Here is a 19,402-nt window from a genome sequence, read left to right as displayed (position 1 = left end):
CACATAACCACAGTATGTGATGCAAGTCAAACAGCTGCGTACATGCACATAACATGGACAGGGACTTAATGTGCTATGGGGGATTATGTACAGTCTTTATTGGTATAATCTAAATGCGGTATGTAAACCTGAATCTTCAAGGACTATACAAATTCTCTGACAAGGGAAAAAAAGCTCGAATCTGACCGATATTGACAGACGGTGGTCCGGAAAAACGTCATCACCATCTTGTGGGAGTTTCATGGAACCGCACCACTAAAACAAAAATAGGGGAAATTGTCTTCACGTCAAAGGATGGATTAAGGCCCCGCGTATGCTGCATGGCACCAAAAAATACAGTAATTTAAATTGAATGTACATTGAATAAAAAACATAAACGTCAAAACTACAAAAAAAAATGAAAATATAAAACCGATTTGATAATGCTGCAAGTACACCTATCGACGTCTAGGTTTCAGGGATTTGTGGGGGTTTGGGGCCCCGGGACCACCTTAATACAGGACATAAGGTTCGATCATTAAAACACCCCTGGTACAACTTTCCTAGATGAAAGCAAACAGGGGCAGAACAAAAAAAAAACAAAAAAACAAATGTCCAACTTTAAAAAGTTCATATCAAGCCTTTTATTTGGTTTACAGATATTCATACATTTATACAGTATGTAGATTTATAAAGAGATATATCTATATAACATTTGCCACTGCAAAGTCACCATCATTCAAAGGAAGAAAAAAAAAATGTGCTTAATTTCATATTAGTGCTATGAAGTGCTTGTAAAGTGTGGAGACAGTAATGAGGTAAATGCCAGACAAGACAAACAGTCAGTCATTATGGTCAAAATAATTAATACATAATGAAGCGTCAACTTAGCACAAAGTAACACAAAGATTAGTGGCAACATGGACCCTTGAACTGAAAATGGAGTAAAAGGAATTACATAATACACATTGCTATACTGTACATAAAGACCAATAGTGCAGAAATGTACAAATGGTGTATAAACAATCACTCATGAGAAGTTATGTCTTTACTCTTGACACACACGCACATGCTCAAATTTTGGAAAAAATCTCACACTCAATCCCTTTCCAACAGGCTTGCATAATTAAATTGACCAAAATACTTGTAACTCTTATGGTACACACAGTAACACACACAGTAATTAAGTATGCAAAGTAGGAAGGTTGTGCCGTTTATAAAAAAAAAAAAAAAAAAAAAAAAAAAAAGAAAGAGGCACACACAACTTACAATAGAAATAATGGAAGAAATGGTGTGTCTGTTTGTACGCGGGTATACAATCATGTACATGTATGTAACAGATGAGACAAATCTGGAGCAGGCAGTGATGAACATGTCTAATAGACATTTAGATTGTAGCACATCACGCGATCACTCTGAGTCTCGCTGGACTTCTGAGGAGTCAGCCCGGCAAATAGGACACGTCCGATTGGCCTATGGAAAGACAGGAGGGGCTTTAGTTCACAACCTTAATAATGCGCATTACTGCCACCCAAAGGAGAATGTCCCCATCCAATCTTCAGTGATACTAAGTATGTATACAAAGCAGAGAGATACTGGATACCTGTGAGTATTGTTGTATGCTCTGTTTGTATGTGTTGCTGCTCCATGTGTGTTAAAGTAAATTGAGTGCACTTATTAAGCACTTTATTTACACTATCACAGTGCCCAAAGCGCTTTACAAAGCCTCACACACACATGCACGCACACGCACGCACGCACGCAGACACGCAAATGGGCGACTGCTGCCATGCAAGGCGCTGCCAGGTCCACTGGGAGCAAATTAGGGTTCAGTGTCATGCCCAAGGACACTTCGACATGCGGACAGTCGATGGCGGGATTCGAAACCGGCTACCTTCGCTCATTGGACCACTCGCTCTACTTACTGAAACTTACTTAGCTAAAATGAATTGAATATTTTGTTGTTTAAATATGCAATGTTTAATTCTCTTTACATGTCATTTTTACAGTAAACTTCAAGTGAGACTGACAAACAGCTTGACACAAGCACACTTTGGAGAACTATGGGAGTGAGCGTGAGAACAGGTGTTAAGGAGTACTTTAAAAAGTGTGTTCTAATCCATTTGTACATTTTTAAAAAATTCATATGGTCTATATGTACCTGTATATCGTATTTTCACCTATTGCGGATCAGTCTTGAACGTATCCCCCACAATGTAATGGAAATTTGACTTTTTATTGTTTTCAGACAAACTGTCGGGTCTCTGGGGTGCCTGCCCACTGATCAAGTGTGAAATTAATTAAATTAGTTAATTAAAATAAATTGTTTATCTGCCCATTTCTGAACAGCCATCTATTTTGCACTGTTATGTAACTCTAAACCAGCCAGTGGTGGTTGTGAAAGCACCATTTATTTGCAGTCTGGACAGTGAGGGGTGAACATTTTCTCTGGACGGAGTCTCCACAAGTCTCCCCAAAAAAACACAAAAAGGTTTGCTGGTGGTCTATTTATTTATTTATTTATTTTTAAAGAGTTGCTAGAGGTGGCAGGAAAAGTTGGCAACACTGAGTCACGTTTTGTCGTTTTTCCTACCTCTTTTCCAGTCGTGATTGTAACGAAAGTCATCCTCTGTGTATTTTGACCAAAGAAAATCAGAGACTTTTTATTAAGACACCTGGGAACTGTTTAAAATTCCATCAATCCATTTTGTGTACCGCTTTATCCTCACAAGGGTTGCGCCTGTCCTGGAGCCTATCCCAGCTATCTTTGGGCGAGAGGCGGGGTACACCCTGAACTGGTCGCCAGCCAATCACAGGGCACACAAACAAACAACCATTTGCGCACACATTCACACCTATGGGCAATTTAGAGTTGTCAATTAACCTACCATGCATGTTTTTGGGATGTGGGAGGAAACCGGAGTGCCCGGAGAAAACCCACCCAGGCACGGGGAGAACATGCAAACTCCACACCGGCGGGGCCAAGATTTGAACCGGGGTCCTCAGAACTGTGAGGCAGATGTGCTAACCAGTCTTCCACCGTGCCGCCTGTTTAAAATTATGGATACAAAATTTCAAAAGGACTCCTTTAATTTACAACTGGGCTCTGTGCATTTGTTTTCCTTACAGCTGCTGAGCAAATTTACTAACACAATAATGTGTAATACAATATTCGTCTCAGATAAGGATGAATGATGTACTGTATGTCATGAGTTGTGTGTTGCATCACATCAGTGTGAGTCAGCCAGCTCCACAGGGCGGGTACTTACCCTCAGCCACTTGTCGACACACTTGCCGTGGAACTCGTGGCTGCAGGGCAGAACTCGCAGCAGTTGTCGGGACTCAAAATCGCTCATGCACACCACACACCTGCAAGACGACAACAGAAGCACAACAAACCTGGTCTGCCAAACTGAGCTTGAAAGAGCTTCTAAGGGACTATGTGTGCTGACGTGTGCCCCAACCACCGGGCCGTACAGAGAGAATGAACAGAACAAATATTTTATTGACAAATCAAAGTCTGAAAGAAGTTGCTTTAATTGACCCATTCAATTTTTTTCAGGTTCTGCTGGCTGCACTTACAGCGTTTGTTCAGACTGGTGGTTATTTGGATTGAAGCGATAGGAAGGAAGCTGCTCAATGTCAGCCTTGGTAAGTCCTCTGAGTTTGGCCTCCCCGAGACGCTCAGCAAGATTGAGGAGGGCCTGCAACAGAAAACAATTGGTATCGAGGTTCAATTCAATACGTAGCAGAGTATTTTTTTTTCTAAATTGTCAAATTGACAAACCTCATAATTTTCCACTTCTCCATCATCGACATCCAGCTCGAGACTGATCGCAGGGCCAGTTGGCTGGACCGGCAGCATTGATCTACAAAGAGGAGTTGAACAGTTACTTTTAATTGAAAACTGGCCCTTGAGGAAAATGTGTAATTAAAAAAAAAAAGCATGCATTAATAGAAAATGCTAACCACGAGAAAAATAACCACTTGACAAAATAAAAAGTGTGTATTTTTTAGAAAAATGAAGCTGTTCTTCTCCATGAAAAAGGAACTCACAGGAAGTAAGGCAGGAAGCTGGGGTGATAAGGCGAAGGCGGTAGTGGCTGTTGCGAGCGGTACCTTCGGCCTGCGAGGCGACGAGGGATGAAGTTCGGGTAGGACTGGGAGACAATCGACATACGCCTGTCAAGCTTGTGGCATTTCAGTGATTTTAACATTCATTCAACAGCAAACTGGAACTGGTCTTGGCACTCACCACTCCAAAGAACTCCTGGGGCAGGGGCTCGTGGGAGAGGAAGTGGAGCTGTGTGGAATGTGGGGTGAGAGCTGGGTGGGTGGCAGGAGGGTAGTGGAGCCCTGCACCCAAAGACAGATGCTCTCCCAGCAGCTCCACATCATTCTCTATCCTCTGTAAAGGCTGCAGGAGGTACAATAAATGATTTAAACGGAGTGTCACACACTAATCATCTACTAAACTCAAAGCACCTGCACAGGTTTCCCCAGGTGTCATTAAATTGCTTCAGTTTGGTTAAATTTTCCCATTTGAGTTCAATATGGGGTAGACTGCAGACTTGACAACTGGCCAGAAGACCATCATTGAGAGCCTCCATAGGATGGGTAAGCCACAAAGGTTCATAGCTAAGGAGGCTGGCTGTTCACAGAGTGCTGTGTCCAAGCATATCAATGGAAAGTCTAGTGGTAGGACAAAATGTGGCAGGAGAAGATGCACCAGCAAAAGAGATGACCGTGGGCTTCAGCGCATTATCAAACAGAGAAGATTCAAGAATCTAGCAGAGATGAAGAAAGAGTGGAATGAGGTGGGAGTCACAGCTTCAAAACCATAACATTCAGACGCATCCAGGAGATGGGCTACAACTGTCGGTTTCCCCGTCAAGCCACTTCTGAGCCTGAGCCAACGTACTGTAGGAAGCATCTCAACTGGCCCAAGGAGGAGGAGGACTGGACTGTTGGCCAGTGGTCCAAGGTCCTCTTTTCCGATGAAAGCAAAGTGTGCCTTTCATTCGGGAATCAAGGTCCAAGGATTTGGGGGAACACGTGAAGAACAGAACCCAAGCTGCTTGAGGTCCAGTGTGAAATATCCACAGCCGGTCATGATTTGGGGTGCAATGTCCAGTGCAGGTCAATTCTGCTTTCTTAAATCCAAGGTCCCCGCAACAGTCTACCAGAATGTTTTAGAGGACTTTATGATTCCTTCAACTGAGGATTTTTATGGAGATGCAGATTTCATCTTCCAGCAAGACCTGGCCCCTGCCCGTACCGCCAGAAGCACTAAAACCTGGTTCGATGCCCATGCCATCACAGTGCTTGACTAGCCAGTCAACTTGCCGGATCGAAACCCTATTGAGAATCTATGGGGTATTATCAAGAGGAAAATGAGGGGCACCAGACCCAAAAACAAGGAAGAACTGAGAGCAAGCATCAAGGAAATCTGGGCTTCCATAACTCCCAGGCAATGGCAGAGGCTGATTGCCTCAATGACACCGCGCATCGAGGCTGTGATTAGAGCAAAGGAATTCCAAACTAAGAATTGAAGATTAACATATCGCTTTGAAAGTACACTATTTTGATTCATTTACTGTGACCCTGATTTCTTTTTCCTCCAAAAAAATGAAAAAGTAAATGATTCCTTCATAGTATTCGAATTCTTTGAATTCCTGATTTGTGGGTTTTATGAGCTGGAAGCCCAAATTATGTAATAATAAACAAATAAATACTTGGAATTGTTTAAATGTTGGGCCCTGAATCTATAATCTATGAAAGTTTAACTTTTTGAATGGAAGTATGGAAATAAATGAACTTTTTTGCTATTCAATTTTTTGGGAAAGGGTCTGTACACTCCCAAAAGTATTGGAACAGTGAGGCCAAACTTTATGAGTAAGAAAGATGAACATGAGACAAGAGATCAGCATGTACATGTGGATCTGATAGCACCTTTCGTCTGAATCTACTCATTTTTAATATTAGCAAAAGTATTGGCACATGTGCCCGACTAGTGTGTTTTGTTGACAAGATGTTGTCCTATTACATGGATTATTCAAACAATACACAGATGAATGTCTACAGCACACTTAGTTTCAGATTTGGATTTTGCCTATGAAAACTATATCTACACTAGTTACAGGTGTAACCAACATGAAGAAAAAAACAAGCAATTGTGAAGCAAAAGAGTGACAAAAAAAAGGAAATTCAATCAAGGCCATTGCACAAACACTGGCCAATTCAATACAACTATTTGGAATAGTAACGTCTTCACTGGTGTTAGATGATGGCAGCAGCAAAATGAACTCTGAATAATGTGATCTCCTAAATTACGTGTCAGATGCGGGACAACACGGGGGGGGGGGGGAAGCCGAAATGTTGATTTACATCTTTTTTTATGTCAAAATCAAATATTGTTAGCCTACAGTAAATACTGTATTAAGCAATTAGCTTACACAATTACTTTGTCAGTTGTTCAATGTATAAAATGTCGAAGTTTTAACACCAAACGGGAAAGTTTATCGCCTTTAAGTTCACTGCAAATTTTGTTGAATTATTGAATAAAGTTGTTGACCTGGATGAAGGAAAATATTCAAAGGAATCTTCCCAGACTCTCAAACTGGGTCCTCAAGTTAAAACAGGGTGCTATCCAACTATCCAATATGTCTATCCCCTCACAACTGCTCCTGTGGTACTTACTGAACGGGCCTGCTGTGTCGTGTAGGGTCCAAATTGTCCAGTCTGCGGCAGGTGAGGTGGATGGTGGGAAAGGTGTGTGGGAGGATGTGGAAGGTGGGGAGGAGGGGGGAGAAGGAAAGCTTGGTCACTGGACAGCAGAGAGGGGAACGGGTAGGGCATGGGAAGGTGCTGCACAGAACAAGTCTGCAGGACCTGACAAGAATTAGGAGATACAAACAGTATCAGCTGTAGACTGTCTTGTATAAACTTTAGCTGGAATACAGCAAAACTCACAGGAGGGGCGACGCTGCAGACAGGATAGTGCTGTCCACCGAAGACTAACGAGCATGCTGGGATCTGTTGTGGGGCCGAACGAGGTGGCAGACCAGGTGTCACCCCTGGGGGGGACACGGGATACGACACCGGAGCTGAACCCTAAACATGGAGAACAAGGATTGTAGCCATCATTCAGTCAGTAAATTGACAAAAGATTAAGACATCTCTTAAGGCTTCCTTATACTCGAGCGGGCGGCGACTGCGCTGACGTCACCGCGGCTATCCCGCACGCAGTTTGCCTGTATACTCGAGCACAACCCACGGACGCTGTTTTGAAAAAGTGCTGCAGTTCTCCTCCAAGTCGGGAGTGTCGCTACGGCTGGTGTTGGCTAGGACACCACAGGGTGGAGTTTTGTATGCATTTTATGGCCAATTCCGGTAGCCGTTTTTACTTTCCGGAACAAGGAACAAAGCAACAACAATGGCGACTGTGGAACAGTGCCTGCTAGAACAAATGGACCTTGATGACCAGATTATGTGTTTAATAATATTGCAAAATCGATCGAAAAGGCGGAGGCTTAGGTGGTATGTGCGCCTGAGTAGCTGAGTACATCATCACAGCATCTGACTAAAACGGACCAATCCTGAGAGATGATCGCGGAATTCTGCGTGCGGCAACAATTTGTGCCGTGCGCACGTCAAGTGTTGCATAGGGGCCGTGCGGCCCAATGCGTCGGTCACGTGATGCAATGCGGGCGCTGTCACCTGCGCGAGCGCGGAGTATAAGGAAGCCTTTATTCTCACCTGCTCCTGGAGGTCCAACACCCCGCTGCTCTGTTGCTGCGATGGGTGTGGGTGGGGGTGCTGCGGATGCGCCGCAGGGTGCAGCAGTCGGGGGGACAGGTTTGAAGACGGATGAAGGGGCCTCGGGGAGGGGTTTGGGGGATGGTAAACTTGGCGCTCTTCCATCCCGGGCCCCGGCCCTCTGGGAGGCTGCTGGCCATAGGGCGGGTAGCCCTGCGGTGGGGCTGGGTGACGGTAGTTCTCATCTTGGTGGCCGGGTGACAGCCCAAGGTGAGAGTGCAGGTGGTGATGGTGATGGTGGTGAGGGTGAGTGTTGGGGTGGTGATGGTTGTTGTTGCTGTTGTTGTTGTTGTTGTTGTAATGTTGGTGGTGATTGTGAGTGTGGTGATGACGTGTCAGGCGGTCTCTGCGGCCACGCGGCCGTCTCATTGGAGGGCTAAGGAGGGATAATAAAAGTTGCGGTTAAGCCATGTTGCCCTTCATAGTTGAAATAATAGACCCACCAAAATGTGGAGCAATTAAATCAATAAATGTTTTTCATCCCCACTCTTTCACACAGAACATGAGGCTTCATCAAACTTCATCATGGACCTTTTATTTTGTTGATGGTTGCAAACTTTTTTGCTTAAGTGCTGATGGGCATTTTGATTTTTTTAAATGAGCAGATGGGCTAAGTCATTCATAGATACTGTAAAGTAGATGAGGTTTAATGATCAATAATTCTCATTTAACTGCATTATATTCATTTAATTAAAAGAAAATTGACCAGTTAGGTAATATTTATTAAATTATAGCAATCTAAAAATAATTATACATTTAAAGTAACCAATTTTAGGACAACAACTGATAAATGAATGCAACAAATGTTACAGGACTCCTGATATTATAAATGCTTGGTGGGCAAGATTAAACAATGGAGCTAGCCCACCCCTGATTTAATAGTAACTTCATATGTTATGTTCATTGAACCGTAACAACACAAACATTCCATATGCAATTACACTCAGACATCATCACAAATCATTTATGACTTAATTTCCTGCATGTGATTGATAAAGTACATCGAGCTATTAGCCATACCTGCAGATGATATCTGTGTTTATGAAGAAAATAAAGCTCAGGTTTGATTGACATTCAGAGAGTTATTAATTTAATGTGTATTATCGTGTCTGGCTCTAGCAGCATGGAATTTCACGGCAGCGCTGGAATAAGCATTTTCTAAGATTTGGCACTTAATTAAATTGGGTAAACAAAATATGAGGAACACCTCTTTTGGTATGCAGTCAACCCTTGTTTATTGCTGGGGTTACGTTCCAGACAACCCCCGCAGTAAATGAAATCCACAATATAGCAATTTATCAAATTAAGATATATAGTCCCCTCCAAAAGTCTTGGAACGGCAAGGTCAATTCCTTTGTTTTTTGTTAGATGCTGAAGACATTTGGGTTTCAGATAATCATCAGATCCTTCGCCACAGCTGCCCCTCATGCTCTCCAACTGCCCTGTGTCAACCGTCGAGACCTTCAAGTTCCTGGGAATTATAGTCTCTCATGACCAGAGGTGGGAGACCAACATAAACTTCATCCTCAAAAAGGCCCAGCAGAGGACGTACTTCCTGCGGCTTCTGAAGAAGCACGGCCTGCCACAGGAGCTGTTGAGGCAGTTCTACACAGCGGTCATCGAATCAGTCCAGTGTTCATCCATCACAGTCTACTTTGGTGGTGCCACAAAAAAGGACAAACTCCGACTGCAACAGACAATCAGGACTGCTGAAAAAAATTGTCGGTACGCCCCTACCCACCCTTGAGGACTTGCACGCTGCTAAAACTAAGACGAGCATGCAAAATCCTCTAGGAGCCTCCACATCCTGGTCACCACCTCTTCCAGCGCTGTCCCTCAGGTAGGCGCTACCGATCAATGCAATTTAGAACTAGCAGACAGTCCAACAGCTTCTTCCCTCTTGCCATTAACTTCTTAAACAGTTAATTTACAATTCCATTCTAACATGCTGCCAATTTTGTCTTGAGATTGTTGTCACATCTGTGTCAGGCCAATTATGCATTAGTCGTCTCGCCACTCTGCACTATTTGCATGTCTGTTGTTGACCAATACTGGCCAGTCGTGTGCTTGAGAAGTATCTGCACCATTTGCACAACTGACATAGTTCCAGATTATCACACTGCTAGTCAATTTAAACTTCTTAAATTTCTTGAAGTCTCTGCGCCATTTGTATTATGGTCACTGTACCAGACTATTGCTCAATTAGTCATTTGAAACTGCTCTAAATTGCTAGAGGACTCTGCATTATTTGCACAATTGTCAATAAATACATAAATAAATGTGTCGGCATTCCCACATTATTGGTAACCTTTCATTACTCAGTGACTTTCCGTACTGTGTTTTTATGTCTCAAAAGTATTCTATAATTGAATGTCTGTTGTCGTACTAAAGCCGCTCCGACTACCGGAGATATATTCCTTGTGTGCTTTTGACATACTTGGCAAATAAATGAGATTGTGAAATATTAAATGTTATTCACTTTAAATTAATTTCATAATGTTTGTTCCAATACTTTTGTTCACTTGAAAACTGGGTGGCTTCAAGTAAATGGTACTCTATCCTCATGTGTTTCACACATCTAGATGTAAATACAATACCATACCATAAAAGCTGGAATTGTGAACTTTTGTCTCATATTCATCTTTAGATCTGAAACCTACATTTCTTCAGTATACAACAAAAACAAAGGAATTGACCTTGCCCTTCCAATACTTTTGGAGGGGACTGTGTATTCATAAGTTTCATATATGCATTCCACTGCCAATTTATTAAACTGCAGTTTAGACAGAGGTGCAGCTATTTTATATGTCCACCCACAACACAACCAAATGATTATTAGGCACGTCCTGCTTGAGTGACATGAACAACAGCCCAGTAGACATTGTGGGAAGAGGCGATTTCCTGCCTTGAGCATTGGCACTACTCCTCACACTCACGGCCCTCGCAATATAGTCAGCAAAATGCAATATGGGTACCCAGAATTCATTGCGGTGATGTTTTGAAATATGTTTTAAACCGGTAAGGTACTCAGTAAGGTTTCTTTATATTCTAAGAACATTGGCCCAATTGACCTGTCAGACTTGAGTTATTGCTGCCATGTTTAAATCAATTGGCCCTATGAACCTGACTATATCAGATAGTGATGGCGAGATGAAGCTTCGTGAAGCATTGCAACACTTCAGCCATTGGTTCGAGTAACGGTTAATTTCTTGATGCTTCAATGCACACGAAACCACCTGCTGGCCATGTGCATAATCACAGGCAGCTGTATCTTTACCACATACAGTTTGTGCTGCGTTGCATTCTTGCGTCTTTTTGACTCTTGTGAATGTATTGCAAAACAATGTTTGACCAAGTAATTACAGTACACCAACATAAAGTGTAAAATATATTATTTTTGAACGTATTCTGTGTGCTTTAAATTTTCTTCAACACTGGTATGGCAGGTTGTATAATGTTTTTCTGTCACTTCAGGCAAATGGCATGGGCTTAAGAGGGCAGAGGATTTTGAAAGTGATTATTTAGAAATAACGGTTTATCTTTTTTTTTTTTTTAAGTGATTAATTCAAGAGGAAAATTATATAAACTGGGGTACAGGAATTTTTCCTCCCTTTTGTTGTACCTTACTTTCTTGGAAGACAAGAAATACCTTCCCTTTGAATAAAAGAAGAAATGTGGAAAATGCAGTTTTTAATAAACAAATGTAATTGATCAGCCTCAATAACAGTTACTTATATGGCGCGGTGCTGCTTGTGGTTCGAACTCAGGTGAACACCATACCCCAGGTTGCGAGTCGAGTGCACCAACGGCTGGGCTATTAGACCAGGATGCCGGGTTAGCGGGCAGCAGCCTATTTCCAAGGATTCCGAGGAGTAACGTAATCGCAATCGCTCGCTATCTACTGCCCAAGCTATATCCAAACTATGCTGTAAACACTCTCGAAACTCTATTAAATATGATATAGTACCAGTTGCAGATAGAGTTCCTCACTTGTAATTATACATTCCAATGAAAAATGACAAAATGTTGGTTATACGTGTCTGCGCTTACCTTCTTCGATTGCGGACAGGTGTATGACATCGCTCTGGCGTGTAGTGGCCGTGCGCTCTGCGACTAGGGGGGAGTTCCCAGGGGCGAATGGGAGATGACGGGGTAGACGGAGGGACGGCGCTTAGATCTAAAATGGACTGTTGGGAAAGACGCTGCCTTTTTGGGCTTGGGCTATCTTCCATCTGTACACAGTGGAGAAAGAAGGGGTGCTGGTTGGCTGGTTGGTTGGGGAAAATGTATATGAAGCTAAGCTAAAGCTAAATGACAAATAATTTTCAAAGCATAAGCAAACTGAGGTCAAATGCAGTGATCATGTTTTAAGGCTTACTTTGTCTCGATCCTCACTGAACACATTATCTGGATGAAAGTGCAGCACTCCTCCTGCAGGCAAAAGAGAAGGATAGCGAGAGGGGAAAACATAATCAGATGAGATGGTGCTGAGAAAAACAACATCACAAGACACAGACATACGCCTGCTAAGCCAGCACGACACACTGGTCGCCTCGATCTGATTTTCCTGTGCAGGATCACAAAGGCTATGCATCAGTGATGAGTCTGTTACTCCAAATACAGATGGGCATCAGACATCGACCTAATCAATCAGTGTTGCGCTTCTTTGGTCTGCCAGGCTTTTCCAATAGCTGCTTGATACAAAGCAGAGTAAGTTCTCTGTGGAAAAAAAGTCACACTGGTTCTTTCATTGCCTCTGGTGTACCGAAAATAGCGGCCATCGTATGCTTTTTCTTCTTCAAGGGGGTTCTCGACTCCATCACTAGTGGATAGCCACAAGCTATTAATGTTATTGCTCAGCAGTGTTCATGATTAATTTTGGCTATGTCTGTATGGAGAGCCACACGTTAAAAACAAAACAAACAAACAAACAAAAACTAAAAAAGTGTGAAAACAGAGCATTAGACCCAGTCCGCCAAGCAATTCTAAAAACCTCAACGAAAGTGGTCTAAAAAACCAAAAACAATTAAACTTTTTGTAAGTAACGTGAATCCACTGGACACAATAAGAGTGCAGTAAATGCGGGAGAGGCGTTATTATCTCAAATACTACTAATCTACTGTTACTGCATTATGGTTTGGTTGGCCTTCCCATACTGAAAACTTAGCACATTTTCCACTTCCTCGGATATCATTTTCAACAGTTGCGATGTTTCACCTAGAAAAGGTGCTGTGTTCTGTGCCCCCTCTCCAAACCAATGTATCAAAAATCAAATCACAATTTTGCCTAATCCTGTTAACTAAACAAAAAGCAAAGAAACGGCTTTAGTTGGTGTAATAACAACCAACAAATAGAGCAGTAATGTAATAAATATGTTCTGGAGAAGACCAATGCGAGGCCAGCTGTTTATCTGATAGGGCACATGTGCAATCTGGATGCAGCACATGCACACAGGCTTTTATGCAGCATGAAAAGACATCCTTCAGATGTCAAAGCAAGGCACAAGAAATATGGAATAACTAAAAAAAACTCCCCCCTCCTCTACTCCCTCCATTCCATGTCTCCCTCATCCAACAAGGCTCCCCAGAAACAAAAGAACTGAAAGCAAACCCCAACCCTTTGTTGTCCTTTGCAGAGCCACTCTGGGGCCATGTGAAGTCTGCCGATAGTGACGGAACTGTGAAGAACAGAGGCAAAGACAGCCGACTGACCAGCTGACACTGGCGGCAACACGCTGTCATATCTTTCTCCATCAACCTTTAGACCTTGCAGGGTCCTTGTCTCTCATGCCTTTTGTGAGGAACTCCATCTTCTCACCTCAGGGGGTCGGGGTTGGTAAAAAAGGGTACACTGGGGGAGACTGATGGAGTTCTGCTGGCAAGAATACAAGCTGATTTCCTCAGAATAGTGGTGCTGGTGAAGCAGAACCCTACCCCTTTTTTATTACTGTATTACTAAACCTTGTCTTAAACCAGTACAGCTTGGACCTCCTGCTAAAACAACAACCACTCTTGTATTGTGTTTGAGATACAAGCAAGAAAAACAATGCGCAACTTCAATGTACTGCATACAGTGAGCATAATCGTTGTGAAGAACTACAGAAACAGATCATCATCCATCCACCCATCCATTTTCTCCACCGCTTGTTCCCACCGGGGTCAGGAATTAGCTGCAGTCTATAACAGCTTCATTTAAACAAGAGGTGGGGTACACCCTGAACTGGTCACCAGCCAATAGCACAGCAAAACAATCAGTCACACTCTCATTGACACCTAAGGACAATTTAGTGTTCGCCCACACATGCACAGTGAGAGCGCATGTTCCACGCAGGAAGGCCGCAGCCCGGGTTTTAACCGGACCTGCTGACCACCTTCCCACCAAGAGATACTACGATGTTCTGAAAATAATTTGTAAGATCTGTGGGATATGAATACTTCAGATAAATTGGACGTCATGTCTCAATTAATCGCAAGGTGCATCTTCCACTTAGAAATTTGAATAATGAATAAATAAATGTCATACCTCCAATCATACTCTGTGTCGCATTAAACGTCTGTAGCACAACAAAATGTACATATTATATTGTAATATGTATTATTTTTGTTTTACGTATCCTTGTTTATTGTTTAAATGCTGTGGAAAATGGATTTACATTTTTGTTATGATTAAAAAGTATTTGGAAAATTAAAGCACCCCTTTAATAAAGGCCTAACCCCTATTAGAAGCCTGGTGCTCTCTGAAGTTGAGAACCTTCACACTTAATCTAATACAAAAATATTTACAGTTGTGCTCATAAGTTTATATACCCTGGCAGAATTTATGATTTCTTGGCCATTTTTCAGAGAATATGAATGATAACACAAAAACTTTTCTTTTACTCATGGTTAGTGCTTGGGTGAAGCCATTTATTATCAAACAACCGTGTTCACTGTTTTTAAATCATAATTACAACAGAAACTACACAAATGACCCTGATCAAAGTTTACATACCCTTGAAATTTTGGCCTGATAACATGCACACAAGTTGACACAAATGGGTTTGAATGGCTACTGAGGGTAACCATCCACACTTGTGATCTGTCTGCTTGTAATCAGTGTGTGTATAAAGGTTCAGTGAGTTTCTGGGCTCCTGACAGACCCTTGCACTGACATCTCTGGATTCTGAGTCATGGGGAAACCAAAAGAATTGTCAAAAGATCTGCGGGAAAAGGTAATTGAACTGTAGAAAACTGAAAAGGGATACAAGAAGATATCCAAGGAACTGAGAATGCCAATCAGCAGTGTTTAAACTCTAATTAAGAGTTCTCTAGCAGTGTTCAAACTCTAGCTACTGAACATTCAAACGTGTGTAATAGGGGCAGTCTGACTAGCGGGACCATTTCAGACTGCACGCTGACACTGTGGAACATTGGCGCACGATCTAAAATTCCACACTGGAGTGAGCATGAAGACGGTTTTGTTTGGGTCACTGTAACCACAAGACAGCATAATGGCGGTGGTTATTTTCAAGGCAGTATTGCGTTGAGTTCAAAGGGTTACAAATTAGTATGGGGGAGAATCACAAAATTAGTCACACCACACACACAAAATAGAAATTATGTGATAATGCAGTGGGATAATTCCTCTATGAATTGAACTGAAAAAAGTATAAGCGCAGAAAACAAAAAGTTTGCATTTAATCACTATTAACTCGTGATATCGCAGTGAATTTTATATATATGGAAATAGTGGAATGGGATGAAGATAGATAGATAGATAGATAGATAGATAGATAGATAGATAGATAGATAGATAGATAGATAGATAGATAGATAGATAGATAGATAGATAGATAGATAGATAGATAGATAGATAGATAGATAGATAGATAGATAGACAGATAGATAGACAGATAGAGATAGACAGAGAGATGAAAAGTATGTGAACCCTTTGGACTTTAAATTTCTGCATAAAATATGGTCTGATCATATAAATCAAAAGAACAGTCTGCTTAAACTAATACCACTCAAACAATTATGTTTTCCTATTTTTATTGAAAATAACATCTAAGCTAAGGATTCCCCAAGAATTCCCTAATGAATCACTTGTGAGCCAAACTGGAGTCCACTCAATGAGACAAGATTGTAGGTGTGGCTTAAAGCTGTCTGACCACCAGAAAACACACACCAATTTAGAATTGTCCCTTGTCAAGAAGCACTGCCTGATGTGTTCCATGCCTCGCTCAAAAGAGCTCACAGAAGACCTACAATTAAGAATTAACTTGTATGAAGCTGGAAATTTTTAAAAAGTATCTCTAAAAGTCTTGATGTTCATTAGTCCATGGTTATAAAATGTGTCTTTAAATGGAGAAAGTCTGTTCTGACTGTCTGTTCTCTTCGTCCGTAAAGATTACTACATGCGAACAGCACAGAATGCTCAATGAGATTCAAACATTTTTTTTATTATAAAACAAAACAAAACAACCTAGAGTATCAGCTGAAGATTTACAGAAATCACTGGCACATTCCAACATCTACGTTGACAAATCTACCATACATAAAACATTAAACGAGAATGGGTTTCATGGGAGAACACTACGAAGGAAGCTGTTACTGTCTTTTTAAAAATAATAATTAAAAAAATTTTCAAAAAACATTGCTGCACGTTCGAAGTTACCAAGAACTATTGGCAAAATATTTGGTGGACAGATGAAACAAAGTTGAATTGTTTGAGAGGAACACACAATGTCATGTGTGGAGGAAAAACCGCACAGCACACCAACATCAAAACCTTACCCCAACTGTGAAGCATGGTGGAGGAAGCCTCATGTTTTGTGTATGCTGTACTACCTCAGGGCTTGGACAGCTTGCTATCCAATCAATGGAAAAATTAATTCACATGTTTTGTAAGATATTTTGCTATAGAACTTGCAGCCATTTGGCCAACAGCTGAAGCTGAAAATAGGATGGGTGTTGCAACAGGACAACAATCCAAAACACAGAAGCAAATCAACAACAAAATGGCTTCAGAAGAAAACAATATGTGTTCTGGAGAAGCCCTGACCTCAACCACATTAAGCTACTGTGACATGACAAAGAGAGCGCCATTCACACCAGGACTCTTGCTGAAAGGCAACTGTTTTTTTTTTTTTTTTTTTAAGAGGAATCTTCCAAAAGTTATCCTGATTTTTGTGCATGTCTGATCTGCAACTACAGGAAACGTTTGGTTGACATTGTTGCCAAAAGAGGGTCAACCAGTTATTAAATCCCAGGATTCACTTTTCCTCCCTGTCTTGTAAATGTTTACATGCTCTCTCTCTCAGAGAGAGATCTTGGATTCAGATCTTGGATCAGATCTTGGATTTTTGCAAAGCCAAAAAGAAAAAAAAAACGGTTCAGCCAAATGACAACTCATATCTCAAAAAGGTGGTCACTCGTATCTCAAGGCACCACTGGCCATCCACTTCAAGAGCTGTCTCAAAACAAAACAAAATTACAAAACCTAAACTTTTGATTGTCAGAGAACTATTAAAAGTATCAAACATATCTCAACATGGACTACAAATGGTATGTCTTTCTTAAACTATGATGAACTTCTTACTGTCATTCAAAAGGTAATTGTTTTGATCTGACCTTATTGAAGACTGATTTATGGAAAACAACTGGAGCATACCCCGTGGGATACAGAACTAGACTTGCACGAGATCATACTGATCTACTGTTTAACTAATCAGCTGAGAGGGGCAAATATCTCACTGTATGATGTGGTACAGTCCTACACAATAAACATGTTAAATGAATAAAATCAATCAAAAAACTTGAGCTTTATTATTGTTGTAAGATCACAATTTGTGCTGGAGACACTGCACTGGATCTCAGTAAGCTGTTGAGGTGAGTGTAAACAGTTAATGAATGTTATCTAAAACTGTATGTACTACAACACAAAGGCGTTTTGTTGAAATTACATGGTAGATGAAGCCCAGAGGCTGCCTGCCTAATAACGGTGTTCCTCCGAGGTTTCAAGTGCGAATGTAATGGTGCATCGAGCAGGCCCCACGCCACTTACCAGACCCGGGGTGCCGGTGAGCTCCGTGGCGCTGCGCCCCTGCGGCCAGGTAAGTCCCCGGCTGCTGCGGCTGGCTGTCAGGGTAGCCGCCGCGGCCGCCGTGGTGCGGTGGCCAGCCGGCGTTGCTCTGCTGCGGGAAGCTCATGCCTCCTCCTCCCCCGCCGGCGCTCATCATGCTCCCGTTTCCGAGCGCGTTACCGCCGCTGTTGCCTCCAGCGGGGTTGCTCACGGCGAAATGATAGAAGCCGGACCGAGATCGAGAGCGTGTCCTCGGGGGGTCCATGGCTGGCTGGGGCGGAAGAGGAGGGCGGGGGCGGGGGGGGGACAAGCCGAAAGGGTCAAAAGACGAGGGGAACCTCCCTCCTCAGGCGGCTTCCCAGTCTCTCTTTCCAGCTATATAGCCCGGAAGACGATCTTAACCAAATAATGCGACTTAATGCCTTTAAAATTGAGTTGCAACCGGAAATTCGACACCGTCCAAAAGTGACAAATACCAACACAAAATTGTCCAAACAGAAAGATGACACTAGCAATTAGTTACGTCTCCTGTTCTCTATTGTCTTTTTTTGTTTGTTTTGCCCACATGGGTAGCACTTCAAAATGACGACGACCACTTAAGTCAACACATTCTGTTGTATCGCGAATTAACTTGTGTTCGAAACAAGCTAAACCGCCGGTACATAGACTGTAGCAGTGAGCTTGACGAGGCGACTTAAAGCCCTCACAGAAGCAACATGGCTAAGCTACCGAGCGTAGGCGACAAGAAATAGAAGCAACGGCTAACGAAGTGGAGCAGCATAATCGCGCTAACTTGTCGAGTTGACGAACACGAAGCGAGAAACGTGCACTCACGCCCGTTTGCGATGGCGAACTCGACGGGCACGTTCAGCAGCAGAATGTCTGCTCCCCCGAAGCAGCACAAGCTAACAGGAAGCGGGCTCCCGCCGCAGGAAAAACAAGTCCAACGGCGGCGACGTTCAGCGGGGACAAAACGTCGTACTGAGTCGACGTAAGACCGACAAACGCTGCTCCAGAGCGCGCCTGGATGCAAAATATGGAGCTTGTTTTTCCACCTCAAATAAATCCCCGTCTCGCGTCCGATATCAAACGTTTTCTCGGGTCAGCAGGGAGTGTAGTGGACATCGATCAATGGGTGTTTCATACTATCGCCAGTCACTTGCAATCGATAAACTATACAGCGCGTACCTGCCTCGTTTCGCCGTAAATGAGCCACATAAAATGTCTACGTGGAAGTGATATCTGTTTTAAAGTGTGCATGCCAAGACAATGAACGCGACCAAGTGCTGCAACGGTTGATTTTGAGCGTAATCGTGTTAGCGGCTTTGATTACTAATGCCTAGCTACGCACAGCCAGTCGCCCAGCTCATTAATAATTCAGCAGTTTCAAACTAGATACTATAGTACTACAGTACTAACTGTACTAGTAAACGCTTTGAACGTGATGCTTTCACTTCGCTATTTCGAGCAGCAAAAAAAAAAAAAATAATTCATTTTCTTATGACATCTATATGTTAGCACCGCCAATCACAAAGGATTTCAC

The 19,402-nt window shown here is 42.4% G+C and overlaps 1 protein-coding gene across 1 annotated transcript; it reads right to left on the bottom strand.

Annotated features, from left to right (window-relative positions):
- Window positions 1-599: 599 nt before the first annotated feature.
- Window positions 600-19,173, bottom strand: LOC133484898 (E3 ubiquitin-protein ligase RNF38-like). Its single transcript, XM_061788080.1, has 13 exons — window positions 18,694-19,173; window positions 17,842-18,130; window positions 12,176-12,228; window positions 11,848-12,029; window positions 7,738-8,173; window positions 6,952-7,092; window positions 6,679-6,870; window positions 4,235-4,396; window positions 4,036-4,139; window positions 3,767-3,848; window positions 3,562-3,683; window positions 3,249-3,348; window positions 600-1,452 (listed from the first exon to the last, which is right to left on the bottom strand). Exons 2-13 carry the CDS (start codon window positions 18,122-18,124, stop codon window positions 1,390-1,392), a joined length of 1,920 nt encoding a protein of 639 aa, XP_061644064.1. The 5' UTR covers window positions 18,125-18,130; window positions 18,694-19,173; the 3' UTR covers window positions 600-1,389.
- Between the last annotated feature and the right edge of the window lie 229 nt (window positions 19,174-19,402).

The sequence above is a fragment of the Phyllopteryx taeniolatus genome, chromosome 10 (genome assembly GCF_024500385.1).
Source record: "Phyllopteryx taeniolatus isolate TA_2022b chromosome 10, UOR_Ptae_1.2, whole genome shotgun sequence".
NCBI classification, from domain to species: domain Eukaryota; kingdom Metazoa; phylum Chordata; class Actinopteri; order Syngnathiformes; family Syngnathidae; genus Phyllopteryx; species Phyllopteryx taeniolatus.
The sequence above is the reverse complement of the archived record's forward strand: the minus strand, read 5'-3'. Positions and strand labels throughout refer to the sequence as shown.

Excerpts from the sequence above, each read along its gene's own strand:
- LOC133484898 (XM_061788080.1), bottom strand. The coding sequence starts at position 18,124 with ATGGACCCCCCGAGGACACGCTCTCGATCTCGGTCCGGCTTCTATCAT. Across the intron at positions 8,174-11,847 it reads CCTGTCCGCAATCGAAGAAG|CCCTCCAATGAGACGGCCGC; the intron begins GTAAGCGCAGAC and ends ATCCCTCCTTAG. Across the intron at positions 6,871-6,951 it reads TCTGCAGCGTCGCCCCTCCT|GTCCTGCAGACTTGTTCTGT; the intron begins GTGAGTTTTGCT and ends AATTCTTGTCAG.